Below are 23,452 nucleotides of genomic sequence, written 5' to 3'. Positions count from 1 at the left end.
ACTGGTTCAGAACTTTATTTTGATGGTCGGAACAGTGGAATGCAACGAAAAATAATTATGGTTACAACCCCTGGTTTGAACAATAAGCGAGAGACAGATGTATATTGATGTTCTGGAATGTTCACTCTGCATAGTAGTCCCTTAAAGAATCCACACACCACAAACTACTCGGTTTACCTCTGACGTAGCACCTCCTGAACGAGCCGTATAAGACTGTTGTCTATCAGTGCATTATGACACATGAAATTAAGTCAAAGCATGGGCGTCAAAGCCGAAAAACGTTGTAAAAAACAACAAATCACTTTACAACAATACCAACGTCTGTACTGCCATGTACTATAGGTGTGTGATATATAGCCTGAGAAAGAAATACTGCTACAAGTGATAAAAAAAGTGTAAAAGATTGAATAAACATGAAATGGAGGAATGAGGGGTGGTTTCTGTTCTGTTGCTCCCTGAGTGATCCCTGATTCAGAGATAATTTATAAACTGTACACTTTGATATAAGGTATTTGATACATCTCTACTTTAATAATAGAATTTAAGTCTATTCCCTTAAACCTCCATTTCTGTTTTTAAGACTGTGTCAAGATGGTGGGTGAATGTGGCATTTATCCATACCAGGTCTTCACACGTCGGTCCAAATGCTGTGTGCCAGAGTTGGTGGTTAGGCCGTGACACGCACACACCCACCCACTCAGTTACTCTGATGGTGGGAAAATCTCTAAGTGGCACATTGATAGCAGACTATCAGTGACTCTCAATGTCAATGTCAACCAGACCTGTGTATTTAAGTTTTTTCAAATAATGTGGTGCCGAATCAACTACTTCTATTAGAAGTATTTTCAAATGATTTCCTATAAAATAGCCTACTATTTAAGCCTAAGTATTTTCAAATGGTTACTTCCAAATATATTATTTAAAATAAACCTAGGACCAAACAGACCTGTATTTAAATATTTGTATAAATACTGGTTATTTTCAAATACATGCCAATACTTTCCAAGTGTATTGCCAAATGCATTCCAATATTCAACTACTTGTATATTCAAATAAAAGTATTTGCGCAAACTCAAAACATATCGCGGAGCGTGTCGGGATAGCACTTCGTTCTAAAGCCTGCAGCCTTGTTTGCTTGGCTGTCTAATTAGCCCCTACACCCTTGACAATTTTCACTCCCTCTGCTTTGGGACACTTGTGCATATGGCGGAGGCAAGCGTGAAAGCACGAATGGAGGGTCAAGGGGTGAAGGGAGTGATTTGGGATTCAGCCATGGCCTTACAGGATGACACAAAATGGCTGCTGCTAAAATAGGCCACACCTCCTAAGGCCACTCCAGAGATGGGGAGAGACTGTGGGCGCGTTCCTCTGCCCAGGCGTAGCTGATGCATGCCAGATCTTACAACCCCTGGATAGGTATTTTACGTATCAGCTAACCACATATGTTATAGCAATCTGTCAGTCGATGACTTGGCACACAATATTTGGTAGACGCATGCAACGTCTGAGCAGGGGAACGTGATCTGTAGGTCTGAGGAAAGCAGATACGGACAATTAGCCGCCAAGAACAGTCAAAATGGCCACCTGAAAGGCTTTGTAGGCACAGCCTCAGACTCTTCTCTTCCTCCTACTGAAAGTGGTGGAGAGCTGTTGTCCCTTATCGCCAATCGATCCCATTGTCTTTAAAAAAAAATTGTAAACAGCCACCTGAAGATTACACAGCTTATGTGGAAAAAACTAAAACAACTAATAAATAAATAAAAATATGTTTTAAAAAGGGAGCCAATACCTGGTGATCGAGAAAACTGTACTGAGGGAAATGTGTTTGGGTCGAGTTATTGAGAGCTGTAGTGTGTTTCAGAGAGCCAAGGGGGGGGATTTCAGAGAGGCTGCGAATTTCAGTGAGCTGTGGCAAGTTTGAGAGATCAGTGCAGTCAATTTTAGTGAGACGTGGAGAGTTTCAGTAGAGATGACACAAAGAGGGACCAGTTCAGAGGGACCAGTTGATCTCATCCATGACCACGGCCTCGCCCAGGTCGGCGTCCGTCTCCAGCAGGCTCATTATCACTGCCATGGCCGCCTCGTCATTACTAAGGCCTCCCAGGCCAGGGTCCATCACATTCTCCATATCCAGCTGGGAAGTTTCCACTGGGGGAGCAGAGAGAGGGAAGAGAGAAAGATGGTCAGAGAAAAAAAAAGAAAAAAAAGTCAGAAAGAGTGTGTGAGGCAGAGAAAGAGAGCAAGGAAGAGAGAGAGGGGCCTTGAAAGAGGATTACAAACCAGTCACAGAACCACAATCTACGACTGAACAATGGATCTTCAGCGAGAAGAGTACCATCATCAAAAACTCTGTTCAGTATCACAAAGGACAAATTCTAAACTAGTCAAGATTGTAATGGGCTACAGGGATGAGATGATGTACCCATGAGTGATTCTCCTGCAGGGAATTGTGGTCTTTTGTGTTCTTGTTGTTCTCCTTCCTCTGAACTGGACTTCCCTGGCATCTCCAGGTCTGCCACCTCTCCATTTGGCACCTCAACGAGACAGGGGGAAAAAGGTTACTAAAGCAATACATACATGAACACACACGCTCACACAGAGACTGTGCACGCACACACACACACTAGAGACTTACGTTGCTGCTGTACAGTGTAAGTTGCAGAGGAGACTTGTCCTTCAGCACAGTGAAGGGGCTGACATTACCACTGGATGGGGACGAGTTCATCCTAAAACAGACAGATCAAACTGATCTCAACAATCACACCTCAGGCATTTCTGAGCTTGTTTACTGCTTTGGTACAGTGACAACAATGCCAAACAGAATATATCCAGTGAGGTACCAACAATATCATTGAGCACATTCAAGCCTAGCTTGAACAGCATACTTAATTCATAGTGATATAAATTAAATAACATATTTTGACATCTCCAGGCGCGGGTCCAAACTTGTGCGCCTTTCACACCTGCAACTTCTCAAGAGTGTTTTTGAGAGTTTGACAGCTTATTGCAGTTTGAAAAGTTTCACCAGGACCTTGTCAAGAGGGTGCCAAGCACTGAACATTTCAGATAGAAATGTCTTGTAGAGCTGACACGATTCCCCAAATGAGACAGGGAAGCATACCGGTTCTACATAAAATAGTTATATTGGAACGTTGCCGCCGCCGCCCCCCCCACTGAACGCAACCCAGTTCTATAGCTATTCCTTCACAGGCTGCTATTCTTCATTCACAAGTTGATGGGCATCCAATGACATTATTATCCATAAATAATAATAAACATATAAATAAATGCCAGTTCCAGTAAAAAGTTTGGACAACTGGTCTTTCCAGGGTTATTCTTTATTTTTACTATTTTCTACAACGTAGAATAGTGAAGACATCAAAACTATAAAATAACACAAATGGAATCATGCAGTAACCAAAAAGGTGTTAAACCAAATCAAAACATATTTAGATTTTTCAAAGTAGCCACCCTTTGCTTTGATGACAGCTTTGCACAACCCAAACTTTTGACTGGTAATGTACACACACACACACATATCCTCCCCCCCATTTCTCTGCCACATGTCCATCTTCACTGATAGGCTACCACACCCCATCACCCACCTGTTGTAGTCCAGCAGCTCATTAGCGATCTGGGTCCCGATGCTCCCTGCATAGATCATGGTACTGGAAGCACTGGAGATCCCCGGGATGATGGGAAGAGACTTACTGCCATCGTCTAGGAGGAAAACATTCATTAGCCACAGGTTTGGTCTATTTAGCTATAGACCTCAATGCTTATATAACACCAATTGTCAGCTTTTTCAAGTTGACATCTCAAATAACCTTCAGAAGCCTTGGAATTACTTGACTGTTCTGCTTTGTTCCCGGATCTGTCTGTTGGACTGTGGTCACTGCTGGAGACGTGAGAGAATGTGGACACATGAGAACCGTTTTGGGAAAGAGTTTTGAGAAGAAAGGTTGAATTACACAGTGTCACAAAGCTACAACCTCAGTACAGAAAGATCAGTGCCGATCCTAAGGAGGAAAAGGAAAATATTTGTACTTACGATATGACAGTATTGGTTGACACTATGTATTCTACTTCTTTGGTCCAGGGATTTATGAAACTAAACATCCGACTTTGTAGTGTGACAAAAGAGCCATGTTTCGTTTTGAATTTGTAGCAATTTGTCTCTATTTTCTCTTTACTCCGCAGCACTGAAAGGAAAAGGTGTGAAAGTTTAAGTTAGAGGAGATAGATATTCTTTATTCCATTTAACATCTAGGTATGGTTAGAACAAGAGTAATAATAGCATAAAAGCTGCTTATGGCATGCAAATAGGAATGTTTTTCTTTTTCATTTTTGATGACCATTTCACGGGAATACCGGAAGAAAACAACGGGGGGGGGGGAAATGTAGTGGTTTGAGGCCCTACTGGTGGGTTGTGGCAAGCCTCTGGCTCTTTGCTCCTGGGTTATGATTTGATTCCACATTCTAGGAATTCTAGGGAAGACTTTGAATGTTTCTCGTCTCTCGGTTGGTAACAGGAAAGGCATGGTGCAAGCGACAGCATAAACTAGTTTGGTAACCAACCACTGGCTGAACCAACGAGATCCTACCTTTTCGATGTCGTTCTGCTAAATGTGGCAAGTCATCTTGATGGAAGTATTCGTAGCATGACGTTCCAAGCAGCTCCTGGGGTAAGTATCCTAGGACAGTGGTGGCTCTGTAAGGAGTAGAGGTGTAGAACATATTGTTAGTAATCATGTGATTTCAAGTCATTACTTCTTCAGAGGAGCCAATGTGGTTATGATGAGATCAGTCTGATATGGACAAATTTGTGCTGTTCTTCAATTAAAGGCAACTCGAGTCTGAGTGATATGAGTCAGTGACCCAGACTCTCTAGAGACACCACATCCACACTGTCATGGGTCTCATGGGATAATTACATTATCCAGTTTTCATTATACATTATTTGCCATCCAGTGCTTGGAGACCAAGAGGACGAACTTTGAACCCCTTCCCATTGAGTTTAATAAGAACTTAAACATTAAATAAAAAAAAGAGGAAAACAATCACCGTTGGTCGACGAAGGTGAACTTGCCATCCATGGCGTAGCGCGTGACGAACTCCGTTGCTTTGACCAGGACCTCGTTGACCCCGTTGACAAGAGAGGCGGCGTGGGGGTGGACACGGCCCACGGCCACCAGGCAGCTGAAGTGGGAGCTGTCCTTGTCAGCCTCCCCCTCACCCCCCTCCTCTCCCAGCTGACTGGTGGGCCAGCTGCGAATGTAGCCCGTGCAGTGGACAGTGCAGTACTTCTCAGACTCTACATGGGGGGACAGCGCGACAAGGAGACATTTTACGTCCATTTGTTTTACCATTACAGTTAAATCTAAAATGAACATATTTACATTCATTGTTTAGCAGCTACTCCAATCAAGAGAATACATTTCATTTTATGTTTTATTATGAAAAAAAGGGCAGTCCTGCCTTATACAAACACACACACAAACCTTTAAGGAACAGATGGGAAACTATTTTCCTTCACACCAATCCACATTAACCTGTTTGGGCTGCAGGGGCAGTATTGAGTAGCCAGATAAAAGGTGCCCATTTCAAACGGCCTCGTACTCAATTCTTGCTCGTACAATATGCATATTATTATTACTATTGGATAGAAAACACTCTCTAGTTTCTAAAACCGTTTGAATTATATCTGTGAGTAAAACAGAACTCATTTGGCACAAATTTCCTGACCAGGAAGTGGAAAATCTGAAATCGATGCTCTCTTCTAGGTCCTGCCTATAAATTGGCATGATACGTATTAGTATACATGCACGTCATACACCTTCCCCTGGATGTCAAGAGGCTGTGAGAGAAGAAATGGAGTGTTTATCTTGGTCTGAGTTGGAATAAATCGTCTTGGAATGACGTGTCACCCATTTCCTGTTTTCAGGAAGGCGCGAGGTTGGACCTGGATTTGCCTTCTGAAAAGCTTTCGTTATAGGCGACTACTATCTCCGGCTTTGATTTTATTTGATACATGTGACAATATCATCGTAAAGTATGTTTTTTCAATATAGTTTTATTAGATTTTTGAAATTTATTCGGGACGTTAGGCGTGTTGCGTTGTGTGCCTTTGTTCAGAAAGGAGAGCTTTGCGCCACTTGGCTAGTGCGCTTGCTAATTCAAGAGGGAAAAAGGACGTTCTAAATCCAAACAACGATTGTTCTTGACAAAGGATACCTTGTACAACATTCTGATGGAAGATCAGCAAAAGTAGGACCCATTTTATGATGTTATTTCATATATCTGTCAAACTGTGTACTCTTAGTTTTGCGCCCAGGTTTTGGGCACTCGGTCGCCATAACGTAAGCCTTATGTGGTAATGAAGTTATTTTTAGAATTCTAACACGGCGATTGCATTAAGAACTAGTGTATCTATCATTTCCTATACAACATGTATTTTTTAGTTATGTTTATGAATAGCTATTTGGTCAGAATATGTGTGTCAGAAAAAGTGTCAGAAAAAAATCCGGACGTTGTGGGAAAAAGTAGCTACGTTAGCACAATGTATAACCACTGATTCCAGCTCTAAATATGCACATTTTCGAACAAAACATAAGTGTATGTATAACCTGATGTTATAGGACTGTCATCTGATGAAGAATATCAAGGTTAGTCAAAAATTATATATCTTTTACTGGTTTGTTACGATCGCTAACTTTTGCTGCTGGGAAATGGCTTGTGTTTCTGGCTATTGTGGTAAGCTAATATAACGCTATATTGTGTTTTCGCTGTAAAACACTTAATAAATCGGAAATATTGGCTGGAATCACAAGATGCCTGTCTTTCATTTGCTGTACACTATGTATTTTTCAGAAATGTTTTATGATGAGTATTTAGGTATTTGGCGTTGGTGTCTGTAATTATTCTGTCTGCTTTCGGTGCAATTTCTGATTGTATCTGCAATGTAAACTATGATTTATACCTGAAATATGCACATTTTTCGAACAAAACATAGATTTATTGAATAACATGTTATAAGACTGTCATCTGATGAAGTTGTTTGTTGGTTAGTTTGGTTGGTTCTTGGTTAGTTAGGTTGGCTTTGTGCATGCTACCTGTGCTGTGAAAAATGTCTGTCCTTTTTTGTATTTGGTGGTGAGCTAACATAAATATACGTGCTGTTTTCGCTGTAAAACATTTTAAAAATCGGACACGTTGGCTGGATTCACAAGATGTGTACCTTTCATTTGCTGTATTGGACTTGTTAATGTGTGAAAGTTAAATATTTCTAAAAAATATATTTTGAATTTCGCGCCCTGCACTTGAAGTGGCTGTTGTCATATTGATCCCGACTTAGGGCTTGCAGACAGAAGAAGTTAAAGAGGGGAGAATATTCTCTCAATGTTATACAGACAGGTTCCATATGTCATTTACATTTATGAAGACCATACTTTTTATAAACGGGGACAGACTTTTCCCCTACCTTTCTTTTTCGATGTGCTGGACTGGAATTCCTTGTCCTCCTGTTTGACTGAGATCTTGTGGTACTTCATGCGGCAGAAGAAGGAGCGTCGCGCGCCCGGACACAGCCGAGCTGCTCCAACCGAGAGGTCAGCCTGGACCTGCAGGCCCGCTGGGGAGAAGAAAGGCCGATTAGACAGAGGCATACACACAGTAGAGTGAGTAACACACAGGCATACGGACACGCACACACACAGTGGAGATTCAGTCACACTCACACAATGCCAGGGCAATTCCTCACATTTACACATTTTTGTAATTTAGCAGACGCTCTTATCCAGAATGACATACAGTTAGCAGAACATAGTGTAGACACACACACAATAGATCAGCTGAGACGATTAATCACTGCAAGTAACAATACAGGTATTTTCTATGTCAAAACGACATTCTCAGAAATTGATGTTTTCCACTACAACTGTCAGGCATGAGTACGACACTGCTTTACAATTCGAGTCCAAAAGGTCCTGCCCACTCCTCAGACAATCATCAAAAAGACCCACTCACACAGTGCAGTATGCTCCATGGCTTGGGCCAAGTTAAATTCCACTCCTGGGAGCTTTCCTTCACTGGCTGCTGCCTCACTTCCTGGGGGGAGGACCCCAATGTGATAGGGCGTAACACTGTTCTACTTTTTTATGGAAACCACCCAGCCACCTACCACTGTCATTTCAGCATTCCTGTGGTCAACATTTTCCTTATGGAAAATATACACACACACACACCTTACTTTGCACACCCTGTCCCCGCACACAGCTGAGAGTCACACATACTTACTTTTGGCATCTATTAGTCTCTCGCGGGGGTATAACTCAGAAGCTGAGAGCTGCTCCTTTACTTTCCCCATGTCCTTTGGGTGAATGTAGTCAAAGAGACTCTGTCCAATCAGTTCTGTCTGTAAACAAAAACAACCAATCAACTCCATTTGCTGATAATAAGTAACTACTTACATTGACTACATCTCCATAACACATTCATTACATATCTTTAAGCATTTCATGAATGTGTTATAACAGGTCCTAACCACATTACCAGTCTAAGTGAATATGCCAAAAGGACAAACCACGTTCTGAAAATGATGCTGATATGTAGCCTGTACCAGCCCCATTTCTCCCACTGGCCGGTATAGGTCTGTGACTTACCTTCTTCCTCTCACTGAGGTCAATGGTGCATGAAGATCCCTACAGGGTTGAACCCTCAGGGTACATTTTACAGATTAAATAGTGTAGTTGAGGGTCATAATTCTTTCGTACTTCATTGACAGCCCTCCTCCACATCACAATTAAGTTGGTCCTACTGGTCTGGAAAGTATTCATACCCCTGGCCTTTTTCCACATTTTGTTACAGCCTTAATCAAAAATGGATTACACACAAAACCTCATAAATACAAAGCAAAAACAGGTTTTTATTTTCAGGTCTCTCCAGAGATGTTCGATCAGGTTCAAGTCTGGGCTCTGGCTGGGCCATTCAAGGACATTCAGAGACTTGTCCTGAAGCCACTCCTGCATTGTCTTGGCTGTGTGCTGTTGGAAGGTGAACATTCGCCCCAGTCTGAGGTCCTGAGCGCTCTGGAGCAGGTGTTCATCAAGGATCTCTGTGTACTTTGCTCCATTCATCTTTGACTCGATCCTGACTAGTCTCCCAGTACCTGCCGCTAAAAAACATCCCCAAAGCATGATGCTGCCACCACCATGCTTCACTGTAGGGATGGTGCCAGGTTTCCTCCAGACGTGACGCTTGGCATTCAGGCCAAAGAGTTCAATCTGGGTTTCAGACCAGAGAATCTTGTTTCTCATGGTCAGATTCCTTTGGCAAACTCCAAGCAGGCTGTCACGTGCCTTCTACTGAGGAGTGGCTTCCGTCTGGTCACTACCATAAAAGTCCTTATTAGTGGAGTGCTGCAGAGATGGTTGTCCTTCTGGAAAGTTTTCCCATCTCCACAGAGGAACTCTGTCAGAGTGACAATCGGGTTCTTGGTCACCTCCCTGACCAAGGACCTTTTTCCCCAATTGCTCAGTTTTAGGCAGGCGGCCAGCTCTAGGAAGAGTCTCGGTGGTCCTGTCACGACTTCCACCGAAGGTGGCTCCTCTCCCTTTTCGGGCGGTGCTCGGCGGTCGTCGTCGCCGGCCTACTAGCTGCCACCGATCCATTTTTCCTTTTCGTTTGTGTCTGTCTGTATTGTTTACACCTGTGTCTTGTTAGTTGATTTCGGTGGGTATATTTACCTCCGCTGCCTGCTAGTCTTTGTGCGGGATTGTTTTCTGTGGTGACGTTATTTAGGGGTGCGTGTCTGCACCACGGGGTTTCTTTTCTCTTGGCAGTTGTGCCGTTTTGGTATTGAGTTTAGTAGTAGAGGTTTCTCCTCCGTGTGTGTTACACGATATTCCCTGTGTGTGTGCCAATCTCGTTTTGGGCATGTTTTAGTTGTAGTTGTGTTGGGACTGCTCATTAAACTTTTGCCACTGGGATTTCCTTGCTCTCCTGCTCCTGATTCCTGCACCTTCCTCCGTTAGGAGGCACCCTAACAGTTCCAAACTTCTTCCATTTAATGATGGAGGCCATTGTGTTCTTGGGGACCTTCAATGCTGCAGAAATGTTTTGGTATCCTTGCCCAGATCTGTGCCTCGACACAATCCTGTCTCAGATCTCTACAAACAATTCCTTTGACCACATGGCTTGATTTTTGATCTGACATGTACGGTCAACTGTGGGACCTTATATAAACAGGTGTGTGCCTTTCCAAATAATGTCCAATCAATTGAGTTTCCCCACAGGTGGACTATAATGAAGTTGGGTCTGTAAAAAAAAAAAAAAAAAAATTGTATATATATATATATTTTTATATATATATATATATATATTTTTTTAAATACATTTGCAAAACTTTCTAAAAACCTGATTTCGCTTTGTCTTTATGGGGTATTGTGTGTAGATTGATAAGGGGAAAAAATAATTTTATCCATTTTAGAATAAGGCTGTAACTTAAAAGTGGAAAAAGTCAATAGGTCTGAATACTTTACATTGACTGCATGGAATTCATAAATGCAGTGCATTCGGAAAGTCAAATCTATTTTCCCATTCATAAAGCATTTATAGTTCAGCACTTCATGGTAATTAACTGCGCAGTTTGCCACTCTGGTAAGTCACAGGCCGATACCTACTGGCGGGGGAAATGCGCTAGTTCAGGCTGTATATCATCATCATTCTTAAAACGGGGGTTTAACCTTTTGGCATATTCACCAACACCAGTATGATAAAAATCACACTTTTGAGAACAGCCATAATGATGACAATATGCTGTCATTGCAATGATGCATCTATTAAGATACATAAATATGAGCTATTGCATTGCTTGACACGAATGCGCTATAGATATGCTATGGATATATTTCATTAACCTTTACTATACCCTGGCATTAGTGAATACTTGTTTCTGATTGATTTGAAGAGCATTCTAGATCGTGCATAATTTCCTATAACGCACAGTATATTTGCATAGCAGAATTCAATGGCTATAGTTATTTTTGACATGTTCTATGTTTGAGCTGCTTTTGAAAGCAAAAGTCAAATATACATTTTTTGGGGCATTGTTGAATTTGATTCTCATAATGGCAAGCTCCGACTGATGGCTTGGTTAGCTAAACTATCAAGTCTGTTTGGTTACCACGGCAACTACTGTAGCTATCTAGCTACTTCAGTGGATGTTGAACACATGTTTACCGGCAAATGTGTTTATCACTTTTATACCATGGCTATAATGTAATCAACTCGGGGCTCTATGTGTTCTCTGAAAAATAATGCAACTCCATGGAAGGTCAGTTCCACTCCAACATATCTTCCACGTCGTTCATTGATTTTCCCTTACATAATGCGGTTGGGACCTGTTCTAACACATTAATGAAACGCTTATATAAATGAATTGTGGATATGTTGTCAAAGTAAATCATAACCTAACGTTGTTCCAATGCAACCTAAAAATGGATAACAAAGAACATCAGAACTATTATTCTGTAACAGAAAGTTTGTGTGAATCGTTTGAAAATGTTCATAATAAGTGTGTAGTGGTGAGATTTCTCACCTGGCTGTAATTCAGTGTCTTGTTGATGGACTCTGAGACAAAGACTATTTTTCCGCGATCACAACCCACTACGAACAGGAACCCATCTGCAGCCTTGAGAATGAGGTGTTTGAGCTCGTCATCAGGGAGGAATGAAGGCTTATAATTGGCTTCAGCAAAGGAACAGGTGGAACCTGGGTATGTATAACAGAGGTTAGAAAGGACAGAGGATTTGTTGTTTCTGTCAAGTGGCAATAATGCAATATATTAATGTCTGTGATATTTATGAGATATTGCCAAATAAGAAAATAATATACTTGGACTTTTCTTCATAAAAATAATATCAGGTTTACAGTTAATACAATGTACAATATACTTAACAATTTGCGACATAAAATTACCCGAAACCATCTAAGACAAGGTGACAGTTGGCGGTTAAACTATCACCATGTCTCCTAAGAAAGTATTAGTATAAATAAAGTATTACCTCGTATTAGTACAGTATTAACTCACATTACTTAAGTCTACCTCATATTTGTAAAGTATTAAGTGGGTGAGCAGGCCAACCAACTGTACAGTAGGCTACCTTTGAGGGATTTGAGGTGCTGCACAGCCATCCTGAGCACAGTGAGTTTGTCCAGCTTGCGGGACATGGGGTTACAGGTGGGAATCATGGCTGACAGCTCGTCGATCAGGTTGTTCATCTTGTCCCGCCGCCGCTTCTCGATCTGGCTGTGAGGTTCCCTGGAGAGAGATGGACACTCAATGACACCAGATGTGGTGAACCCATTTTCTCTCATGACACCTCCCTACTTCTTGGTCTGGCTTTATGGGATTGTGTTCTCAAAATTCAACCTTACATTATCCACTTACATTATTCATACCCCTTGACTTATTCCACGTTTTGTTGTGTTACAGTCTGAATTCAAATTGGATTAAATATATTTTTTTCTCTCTCCAATCTACACACAATACCCCATAATGACAAAGTGAAAACATGTTCAGACATTTTTCCAAATTTATTGAAAATAAAATGCAGAAATATCGGATTTTACATAAGTATTCACACCCGAGTCAATACCTTACAGCTGCAAGTCTTTCTGGGTAAGTCTAAGATCTATCACACCTGCAACATTCTCCAATTTATTCTTTCCAAAATTCTTCAATTTCTGTCAAATTGGTTGTTGATCATTGCTTGACAACCATTTTCAGGTTTTGCCATAGATTTTCAAGTAGATTTATGTCAAAACTGTAACTCGGCCACTCAGGAACAGTCCCCATCTTCCTAGTAAGCAACTTCTGTGTTTTATGTCATTGTCCTGCTGAAAGGTGAATTAATCTCCCAGTGTCTGATGGAAATCAGACTGAAGCAGGTTTTCCTCTAGGATTGACTGTGTAAGTGCCATTCTGTTTGTTTTTTATCGTGAAAAACTCCCCAGTCCTTTACGATTACAAGCATACCCACAACATGATGCAGCCACCACTATGCTTGAAAATGTGGAATATGGTACTCAGTAATGTGTTGTATTTGCCTCAAAAATAACGCTTTATATTCAGGACAAAAAGTTAATTGCTTTGCCTCATTATTTGCAGTATTACTTTAGTGCCTTGTTGCAAACAGTGTTCATGTTTTGGAATATATTTATTCTGTACAGGCTTCCTTCTTTTCACTCTGTCAATTAAGTTAATATATTGGAGTAACTACAATGGGAAACCCAGATGCGAGCTGCCCAGTGACGCGAGCCTACCAGATGAGCTAAAATGCCTTGTAGGCTCACTTCGAGGCAAGCAACAATGAAGCATGCATGGGAGCACCAGCTGTTCTGGACGACTGTGTGATAACGCTCTTGGCAGCCGATGTGAGCAAGACCTTTAAACAGGTCAACATTCACAAAGCCGCATGGCCAGACGGATTACCAGGACGCTACTCAAAGCATGCACGGACCAACTGGCAAGTGTCTTCACTGACATTTTCAACCTCTCCCTGACCGAGTCAGTAATATCTACATGTTCCAAGCAGACCACCATAGTCCCTGTGCCCAAGGAAGCGAAGGTAACCTGCCTAAATGATTACTGCCCTGTGGCACTCACGTCGGTAGCCATGAAGAGCTTTGAAATGCTGGTCATGGCTCACATCAACAGCATCCTCCCAGATACCCTAGACCCACTCCAATTCGCATACCGTCCCAACAGATCCACAGATAAAGCAATCTCTATTGCACTCCACACTGCCTTTTCCCACCTGGACAAAAGGAACACATATGTGAGAATGCTGTTCATTGACTACAGCTCAGCGTTCAACACCATAGTGCCCACGAAGCTCATCACTAAGCTAAGGACTCTGGGACTAAACACCTCCCTCTGCAACTGGATCCTGGACATCCTGAAGGGCTGCCCCAAGGTGGTAAGGGTAGTCAACAACATGTCTGCCACGCTGATCCTCAACACTGGGGCCCCTCAGGGGTGTGTACTTTGTCCCCTCCTGTACTCCCTGTTCAACCACGACTGCGTGGCCAAGCACGACTCCAACACCATCATTAGGTTTGCTGACGACACAACAGTGGTAGGCATGATCACTGACAACGATGAGACCGCCCATAGGGAGGAGGTCAGAGACCTGGCAGTGTGGTGCCAGGACAACAACCTCTCCCTCAATGTGAGTAAGACAAAGGAGCTGATTGTAGACTAAAGGAAAAGGTGGGCCGAACAGGCCCCCATTAACATCGACGGGGCTGTAGTTACTTTTTTACTTTAGTTTATTTGGTAAATATTTTCTTAACTCTTTCTTGAACTGCACTGTTGGTTAAGGGCTTGTATGTAAGCATTTCATGGTAAGGTCTACACTTGTTTTCGGCGCATGTGACAAATAAAATTTGATTTGAATGTTGATCCGTCCTCAGTCCTCAGTTCTCCCATCACAGCCATTAAACTGTCTTAAAGTCACTATTGGCCTCATGGTGAAATCCCTTAACGGTGTCCTTCCTCTCAGATAATTGACTTAGGAAGGAAGCCTGTATCTTTGTAGTGACTGGGTGTATTGATACACCATCCAAAGTGTAATTTTTTTAATCTACCAAGGCATTGGAAAACCTCCCTGGTCTTTGTGGTTGAATATGTGTTTGAAATTCACTGCTTGACCGAGGGACCTTACAGATAATCATATGTGTTGAGTACAGAGATTAGGTAGTCATTCAAAAATCATGTTTAACTCTATTATTGCACACAGAGTGAGTCCATGCAACTTATGTGACTTGTTCAAAAGGTGCACTACGCAGAAATCGCTCCGCCATTTCCGGGTTGCTAAAATTCAAATAGTTCGGCTAATTTGAGTTTGAGACAAAAGAAGCAAGTATAATGTAGAGTCATTGTACAATATTTTCCATACCCAAAAATATTGTATTTTCAGCTCTTAGGAAGCTGGTGTACAAAACCGCAAGTAAAAGAACCAAAACGAAACTCAAGAATGGGAAGCATAGAAATAGCGGACATAGAACAAATATACAGCTTCTTAGACTTTCTTTCAATGAGAATGTCAAATCTATAACTAACATTTCTAATTGAATTTGGTCGCGTCGCCCAAAAAGTTACATACTGCAGCTTTAAGCATAGGGGTTGAATATTTACTGACTCAGCTTTAAGCAAGGGGTTTGCTCACTGACTCAAGACATTTCAGTTTGAAATGTTGAATTAATTAGTTTAAAAAAATTGAAAACATAGTTCCACTTTGACATTATGGGGTACTGTGTGTAGGCCAGTGACAACAAATCTCAATTGAATCCATTTTAAATTCAGGCTGTAACACAACAAAATGTGGAAAAGTCAAGGGGTGAGAATAATTTCTGAAGGCACTGTAAACCTGGGCTGTAGTTCATTCACCAAGTTATTGGATATACTGTATTTCACCCACATTTTATTTTCCATCCATAACTGCATGTATTTACTAGCCTATTACATGATAATTACATAGGATATTTAACTTATACATATAACCTCTCTTATTTAAACTCACATAACACCAAAAAAGTTGCCCGTTTGTGGTCAATGAATAACCCAGATACCTGAAGCATTTGATTTTAGCCTGAGAGTCCTCCCCTTCAGACCTGTAAGAGAGATACAGAGAGTAGATTAAAATCAAACCACATCTACAGTCTAGTGAATTAATAGTGTGTGTTGAATAGAGCGCTCAGAGCCCTGAGAGTCATTGAACGGTACCGGTCTTCTTCATCTTTCATATCTGCAACCAGATTGGAGGCCGATTTGATTTCCCTGGGAACAAAGTGCATGCTTATATTTAAACTCAAAACCAATTACATCTGCTGTTTTAAAAAGCCAATTGCACTGCCTAGTTAGCCTGGCTGATACCAAACATAAGTTCTCCTGACTTCAGTCTGGACTCTGGAGATGCTGTTAAGATGTTGTTTGCATGATGCATCGATAATTAAGGGTGCTGTGCTTTTACTGGTTTGTCCTCATGTCTCTCACTCAAACACCCACATGCACAGCCACACACACAGCAAATCCAAACAGTGAGAGGTATCAACCCTCCAGGGGGGGAAAAAACAGACGCAAGCAGGCACATAAAGCGCAACCACCACACACTAACTAATTTGTACAATTTTGTAATGTAATTTTATTTACTAAATGAAAATGGTGTCCAATAATCTTGTAAGAGATGGATGTGACAATGGCACAGATATATATATTTTTTTAATCAGACACACTTACATGTCCATGCTTCCCTTGCGTTTCCGGGGCAATTCCATTCCTGAGGTCATGCCAGCGGCTGAGGTGGGGGTCATCAAGCTGGGCAGAGAGACAGAATGGCTTTGGTTTTCCTCCACCAACACATCCCCTACAACCAACACACACACACACACAGTATCCATTAACAATGGATTAAAGATCTGAGTAAACAATCCTAAGAACAGTAGGTGAACAACTGTGTTGGTCATCCAGGCTGGAAATGGACAGTCCTACATTTTCATTGTATTTAGGCTTGTTGTAGCCTATTTAAGAGGATGTTTGGCAACAGGCTCTTTAAGACACTCCGACATGGAGGGAAAAAAACAGCTGTGCCTTTCTTTCGCTAACACGCCCATCTGTCTTTCCTCACTAGCACAGACTTTGCTGATAGTTGTTTTATTGAAGAACGGTTTTACTTACTATAACTGTGATAAGGGAGCTAGGTGAGCCAACCACATAAGACAAATGCACTAACTCCATGTTGCTCAGGGTAAGAGTCTGCTAAATGACAAATGTAAAAGACCGGACCCTAACCTGCTCACTGAGCACTGCGCGTGAGTGTGCACGTGTGTCTGGTCATGACTCATGATAGGTCCAGGCCAGGGGACAATAACACAGGATAGGCCAAGCGTAGCTCCTGTCCCTGTCCCCTATCTATTACACAGTGCCTGTTCCACAGACCCAAATAACCCCATTACCAGAGCTGATGTTTAATCCTGCTCTCGCCACTGAAGATCTGTAGAGGGATTGCCGGGCTTTGGATAGGGGACGATGTTCAGGCCACACGCACCCCTCCATCTCGTTCATTCACTAACTCACACTCATCCCGAATCAGTTTCCTGCACTCACATAACCTACTGTCCAGGGCTCACTCACATGAGAACTACACAGGAGGAAGAACATTCAGTTGTAGCAGGGTGAGGGACTCATTGATGCCTTATGAATCTAAAACCCTCTTTTGTAATAATCACTTTGTAGTTATTTGACATTATAATGAAATGCTTATATTTGTATTTGAAGGTATGTTTAAGCTTATACAAAACAGTATCTGTTCCAGGTGTGTAGGTATTACATTTGGAATACTGGAAGAGATGACACCTACACGGTCAAAATAGAGGAATAAATCCAAAATGGAAGCTTGAATGCAAATAATAGATGTTAATTTGGACAACATAATGGCCAAAAGTTCAAAATGCATGAATAAAAAGGTGAGAAAGCAAAACACAAACGTTTTGGGAATCAAGCCATCATCCATGTGAATGGTGAGCACACACACCAGGCTTCTTTTAATTGCATATGTCAAAAGATCAAGTGAGCAAATCTATACATGCAAACAAGTACATAGTACAATGCATAATTAAACTACAGAAGCAGACAGAACTACTATTTTTATTATTTTTTACATATACCATGTGAACATTTCCTATGAAAAATGAAGAGGTGGGAACTAAAGGGCTTGAAATACCACAACACTGGCGCTCTACACCCCCATCAAGTTACAACAACAAATGGTTACTTAAGGCAAAAATGAAAGTAAGGTGGTTGGTCGGGGTGGGTGTATAACACGAACGTCTAGCAACCGGAAGGTTGCGATTTCGAATATTGTCACGGACAACTTTAGCATTTATGCTAATTAGCAACTTTTCAACTACTTGCAACTTTTCAACTATTTTGCAACTAATGTACATAGCATGTTAGCTAACCCTAACCCTTCCACTAACCTTGAACTTAACTCCTAGCCTAGCTAACTTCAGCCAGCTAGCTAATGTTAGCCACCTATCTGGAATTCGTAACATATAGTACATTTGAAAATGTCATGACATATTGTACGTTTTTCAAATACGTAACATTTAATACTAATTCTAATTCATAACATATCATTCTAAATGGGTAATCTTAGATTTACATACAGAATAAGATGAAATATCTCTGAGACCAGGTTGGGATAGGAATACCAAGGTGCTGTTACCTCAACAAAGAAATACTAATATTGAGCTGTATTGTATGCGCAAAAAAAGTATATTTTATACTAATACAATTGCTCAGAAAAAGAAATTGTTTAACAAGTAATAAAAAATAAAGATGGGTCAAAATGATTGGATCCCGGTTTCAATACTCCAGCACCTTCCCCTTGCAAGGATAATGACAATCTAAAATGTTTTATAAGATTGGAGAACACATTGGGAGGGATCTTAGAACATACCTCTATACAGAATCTTTCCAGATTCTTGATATCCTTCCTGCGCTTATGGACTGCCCTTTTCTACTCAAACCACAGGTTTTCAATGGGGTTCAGGTACGGAGACTGAGATTTTGTGGTCAATTAACCATTTTTGTGGATTTTGATGTGTGCTTGGGGTTCTTGTCTTGCTGGAAGATTCAATTGCAGCCCAGTTTTAGCTTCCTGGCAGAAGCAACCAGGTTTTTGGCTAAAATGTCCTGGTACTTGGTAAAGTTCATGATGCCGTTGACCTTAAAGGCGTCTGCATGCTTCCCAGTATATGCATATATTATGACAACATTTTGTGATGTCTGAGGGCGAGGGATTTTCGGCTTTTGGACTTCGTTGGGGTTTTTTGGGCTGTTCGGGCACACATTTCTTTCTGGAGGCAATCTGAAGTTCGGAGCAGAAGTCTACGCCCCTTTGTCGGTGATTGGTCAACAGTAGGGATTCTTCAATAAAGTCTTTGTTGTCATTCAATGAGAGATGACTCGTTTTCATGCACAGTTTTTAATTGAAAAATACTGCACCAAACATCTTAGTTAGAGGTAAAATTGTGTGACTAAGAGCTCTTCGGCAAAACATTAAATTGATGACAGAATTAATCTAGATAACTCAAGAAATCTAACTACTTTGAGGAAGTGTATACTGGCTACAGCGTCTCAAAATAGACAAAATGTACTATTGCCGCTTTTTTCTCGTTTTTTCTCGTTTTTCGGCTAGCTGCCAGCCAAACTGAAGCATGCTCATCTTTATCAAGGGATGCACTAATTCCAGGCCCCACTGTATTCACTGTATCCATATTTTTCCATAAAGAGTTTAATTTAAAAGGGAAACTGAACACAAAAAAACTACTTCTGTTAGAAAACAATCTATGTGGCATCGATATTAGTCAGAAAAATTGATTCCATTGACAAAATAGTAGGATCATTCTGGTCATAAAGTCATCATATTCCAAAACAGATTTGAGAGACAATCATGCCCACTAACACGGGATTGTAATGCTTAGGGAGAATTGTTAAACAGCTGCGGTGATTGCAGGTACAGCAAACTACCACAAAAATATTGCAATATTGTCAAAAATATTATCCTGATATGTAACTGTATTGATTGCCGCCGCCAAAATGTCTTACCACCAAAACCGTCTGAAAGCTACTCTTCCAAATAAGGCAGCAGCTACTCTTCCTGGGGTCTGGCAAAATGAAAAACATTACATCTCATAACAGATTACACAACACACTAAGTGTGTGCCCTCAGGCCCCTACTCCACAACCACATATCTACAACACAAAATCCGTATGTGTGTATAGTGCGTATGTATGTTTGTGTTGCTTCAGTCCCTGCTGTTCAATAAGGTGCATTTTTAACAGATTTTTTAAATCTGATTCTACTGCTTGCATCAGTCACCTAATGGGGAATAGAGTTCCATGTAGTCATGGCTCTATGTAGTACAGTGCGTCTTCCATAGTCTGTTCCGCACTTGGGGACTGTGAAGAGACATCTGGTGGCATGTCTTGTGGGGTATGCATGGGTGTCTAAGCTATGTGCTAGTCATTTAAAACAGAGAGCTCAGTGAAATCAACATGTCAATACCTCTCACAAATTCAAGTAGTGATGAAATCAAATCTCTCCTACACTGAGCATGTACCTCAGAACCGGCACCAATACTCCCTCTTAGCTGTCCTAACGATCCTCCTTACTACTGCTTGTGCTTGTTTATACTGAATCAGGTGCTGGTAATTATGGGACCTTTTCAACATTCTGAAAGCACTGTTCCTACTCTTCACTGCTTCTCTACACTCTTCACTCCACCAGGGTACTGCATTACTCTCTCTCCCCTGTACCCATAGGAATCACCTGCATTGCGGCCCCTACTATTGTGTGCTTCTGCTCTCAAAATCCATGCCATTATCAACTACATTACCGTTGAGACGTTTTTATATAACGTCACATTAGATCGGCATGAAATTGTCACTTTTGCCCTTGTTTTTAAGGACACACCTCAAATATTGTCACCCCTCCCACCTCAGCAGAAGTGAGCTGATGTTAGATAGGTAAATTGGCGAACCTTGCATTAGGGCTGGAAAATGCCAAAGTGACAGATTTTAGATGACAACATTTCAAACTAACTTGCGCTTGACACTTGCCCTAGGTCTCAAGGACTGTGTGTGTGTCTATAGCTGTTTGATAAAGCATATGCAGTGTGTGCAAGCATCCATTATGGTTCTGAGCCATTGTATGGAGGCAAAATGGCTCCATGTGACTTGATATGATGTAGGCTACTCTGACAGGCAAGGCGGCAGATATCTCTAAGTCTAACATATTCACCACACAACTTTGTCAACAAAACTACAGTTTAAGAGCATATGAATGTTGACAATTGTAGCCTAAACAATGTTGTAGTTCTGTAAATTAGTGCACGAGACTTATTGAGACTAGCTTGAGGGGAGAGAGAGCACAACATAATCAGGCCTAGAAGAGTTGCTGTTTGACCTATATAGGCCTATTGCATAACTGTCACACCTCAGCACTCAGCCTGCCCATAACACACAGACAAGGAACATCTTTATGAAATGATCGAACAGTGAATTTTTTCTAATATACAGATGATGAAAAACCATAGTGTCAAAACAATTCAAATACAGGCCATGCTATCATTATTTTCTCTAGTCCTTAAAAACTGTATTTTGTTTTGGTGATTTCAAATCAAATCGTATTGGTCACATACACGTGTTTAGCAGATGTTATTGTGGGTGTAGCGAAATGCTTGTGCTTATAGTTCCGATAGTGCAGCAATATCTAACAAGTAATACCTAAAAATTTCTCAACAAATACCTAATACACACAGATTTAAGTCAAGGAATGGAATTAAGAATAATAAATATATGGACGAGCAATGTCAAAGCGGCATAGACTAAGATACAGTAGAATAGTATAGAATACAGTATATACATGTGATATGAGTAATGCAAGATATGTAAACATTATTAAAGTGGCATTATTAAAAGTGACTAATGTTCCATTTATTAAAGTGGCCAATGATTTCAAGTCTGTATGTAGGCAGCAGCCTCTGTGCTAGTGATGGCTATTTAACAGTCTGATGGCCTTGAGATAGAAGCTGTTTTTCAGTCTGTGTGTGTATATTCACAGCTATTAGGGGCTTAAACGTGGAAAACTTTGCCTCATATTTATGTTTAGGCCTAATTTAATAATATATTTCCCTAAATACATGTTTAAAAAAAGTATTATCAACAAATAGCCTATAGTATAGGGCAATGTAGGCCACTAGTGAGTGCACTATGGTTGCACAACCACTAGGCTCTCTCTTTACCACAGTCATCAGGCATACAATAACGATTTAAAAAGTTGTTTTTCTGCAATATAAATGTTACACTCGTTATTGGACTGTTTGTTAACGGTAACTGAAACGAAGTAGGCCATCTTCAATTAACACTTCAATAATGGCAGTGATATAATCACACAATTTACTGCAAGTAACAAACACAAAATGCAACCCAAAACTGTTGTATTTTCTACATTTGTAGCAATCAAAGACAAAAAGTAGCCATACCATTTTGGCTACGGCCATGGCCTAAATATCAGGCTATTGTTTTTGGTATAGCCTTTCGTTGCAAAGAGTAATAACATAGGCCTATATGTAGGCCCATCAAATTAAAAGTATAACTTTTAGCTTATCAACCACTTGCATATCTTCCTACTTGCTGCAGCGTATCTTTAGAAAAATTACCCCAAATCATAAGCCTACATCATTTTTTATCGCTTAGTCTGAATTGTAGCAGATTTCGAACCTAACGTTGACAATAGAGGCCTGTAGGCTACTATGGAATAACATAGCATAACATAGCCCGACCCACGGTAGACTATAGCGCACTATGCTAAGCTATTCAAGGAAACATGTACTATTAGACGTGTGTTCTTGCTACAGTTGCCGACAGTATTCATAAACCTCGACGGCGATACATAGTAGCTACCTAGCTACCTAATTCGCCTACATTGTCAACAGGAATACCGTAGTGTAAGATTGCTCGACTGATCTACTGACCTAGTTTTGGATAGGGCGCAGAGGAGCTTTGGCCAATCATTGAGACGTTTGCATAGTTCCCCATACCCCTCTGCGGCCACTTTAGAAAGGGCATTCACTTGCGAGTCGACACAGGCCGAAAAAATAACACCAGTAGAAGCTAACAGATATGGTGGGTGTCCTATAATGTAATTTACCTGTCTGTTCCCCTGTCGCTCTGTCACCGCCGCCAGCCGCTGCATTCCTTGCCGACATGGCTGGAGCCGGTACGCCGGGGCCCAAGACTCCAATGCATGTGGATAAGGCGGTAGTATTGGATAGGGAGGAGGGGGGCAGATTGTGTTGTATAATTGACTGATTTATTCTTCCAAGGGTGGAGCGATCGGGGACACAAAAACGCGAAAGGAAAGTACACGGTGTAATCGGGACACAACGTAACCTACAAATCCGTGAACATGCGGAAGTGGAGACACAGCGTCCATCCACGGTCTGGCCAAAGATGGTTTAGTATGGTAGGCATCACTGCACTCAAATCACCCATTAAAAAAGCACCGCTCTTCACGGATTTTCTTGCTAAACCGGGGTGAGAGAGGGCATAGAGAGAGATAGTAATGGCGCCTTTTTATAGGCGATAACTCTGCCATGGTTCGTTGGACCAAGTCTATGAGACAAATTAATGGCGTTTTGTAGTTTTTTGGGGAATAATCACCGAAACTAATGATTAAGGTAAACACAGGCTTAGGCGATACGTTTTGTTCTTTGACCATCTTTATGAGCCAATGTCGCTTTTTGTGAAATTTGAAGAATGTATGTAATAATACAAATCACATAAAGGCTTCATAAAGGTCATGTTAACTGACGGTATGTCATA

General features: G+C 41.2%; 1 protein-coding gene across 5 annotated transcripts; it reads right to left on the bottom strand.

Annotated features, from left to right (window-relative positions):
• arntl2 (aryl hydrocarbon receptor nuclear translocator-like 2) lies at window positions 1-23,252 on the bottom strand. 5 transcript variants are annotated; one of them, XM_039017763.1, is made up of 16 exons: window positions 22,779-23,252; window positions 16,301-16,427; window positions 15,788-15,841; window positions 15,634-15,675; window positions 12,162-12,319; window positions 11,597-11,769; window positions 8,296-8,413; window positions 7,481-7,630; window positions 5,065-5,314; window positions 4,605-4,711; window positions 4,052-4,202; window positions 3,849-3,895; window positions 3,606-3,720; window positions 2,636-2,726; window positions 2,423-2,534; window positions 1-2,148 (listed from the first exon to the last, which is right to left on the bottom strand). In XM_039017763.1, the coding sequence occupies exons 1-16, from the start codon at window positions 22,834-22,836 to the stop codon at window positions 1,991-1,993; spliced, it is 1,911 nt and encodes a 636-aa protein (XP_038873691.1). In that variant the 5' UTR covers window positions 22,837-23,252; the 3' UTR covers window positions 1-1,990. The 5 variants fall into 5 exon arrangements, with proteins under 5 accessions (XP_038873691.1, XP_038873689.1, XP_038873688.1 ...); XM_039017761.1 differs by having other exon boundaries at window positions 3,849-3,898; window positions 22,779-23,251; XM_039017760.1 differs by having other exon boundaries at window positions 3,828-3,895; window positions 22,779-23,251.
• Window positions 23,253-23,452: the final 200 nt, after the last annotated feature.

Source organism: Salvelinus namaycush, chromosome 21, assembly GCF_016432855.1.
Source record: "Salvelinus namaycush isolate Seneca chromosome 21, SaNama_1.0, whole genome shotgun sequence".
Classification (NCBI taxonomy): domain Eukaryota; kingdom Metazoa; phylum Chordata; class Actinopteri; order Salmoniformes; family Salmonidae; genus Salvelinus; species Salvelinus namaycush.
Note: the sequence above shows the minus strand (reverse complement) of the source record. Positions and strands in the feature narration are given on the sequence as shown.

What these genes read in the sequence shown, in the direction of transcription:
- arntl2 (XM_039017759.1), bottom strand. Translation starts at nt 22,836, where the DNA reads ATGTCGGCAAGGAATGCAGCGGCTGGCGGCGGTGACAGAGCGACAGGG. An exon ending in GAGACTAATAGATGCCAAAA is followed by an intron (nt 7,631 to 8,295) that starts GTAAGTATGTGT and finishes TCTTCTCCCCAG; the next exon opens with CGGGCCTGCAGGTCCAGGCT. An exon ending in TAATTCCAAGGCTTCTGAAG is followed by an intron (nt 3,721 to 3,827) that starts GTTATTTGAGAT and finishes TTTTCCTCCTAG; the next exon opens with ACGATGGCAGTAAGTCTCTT.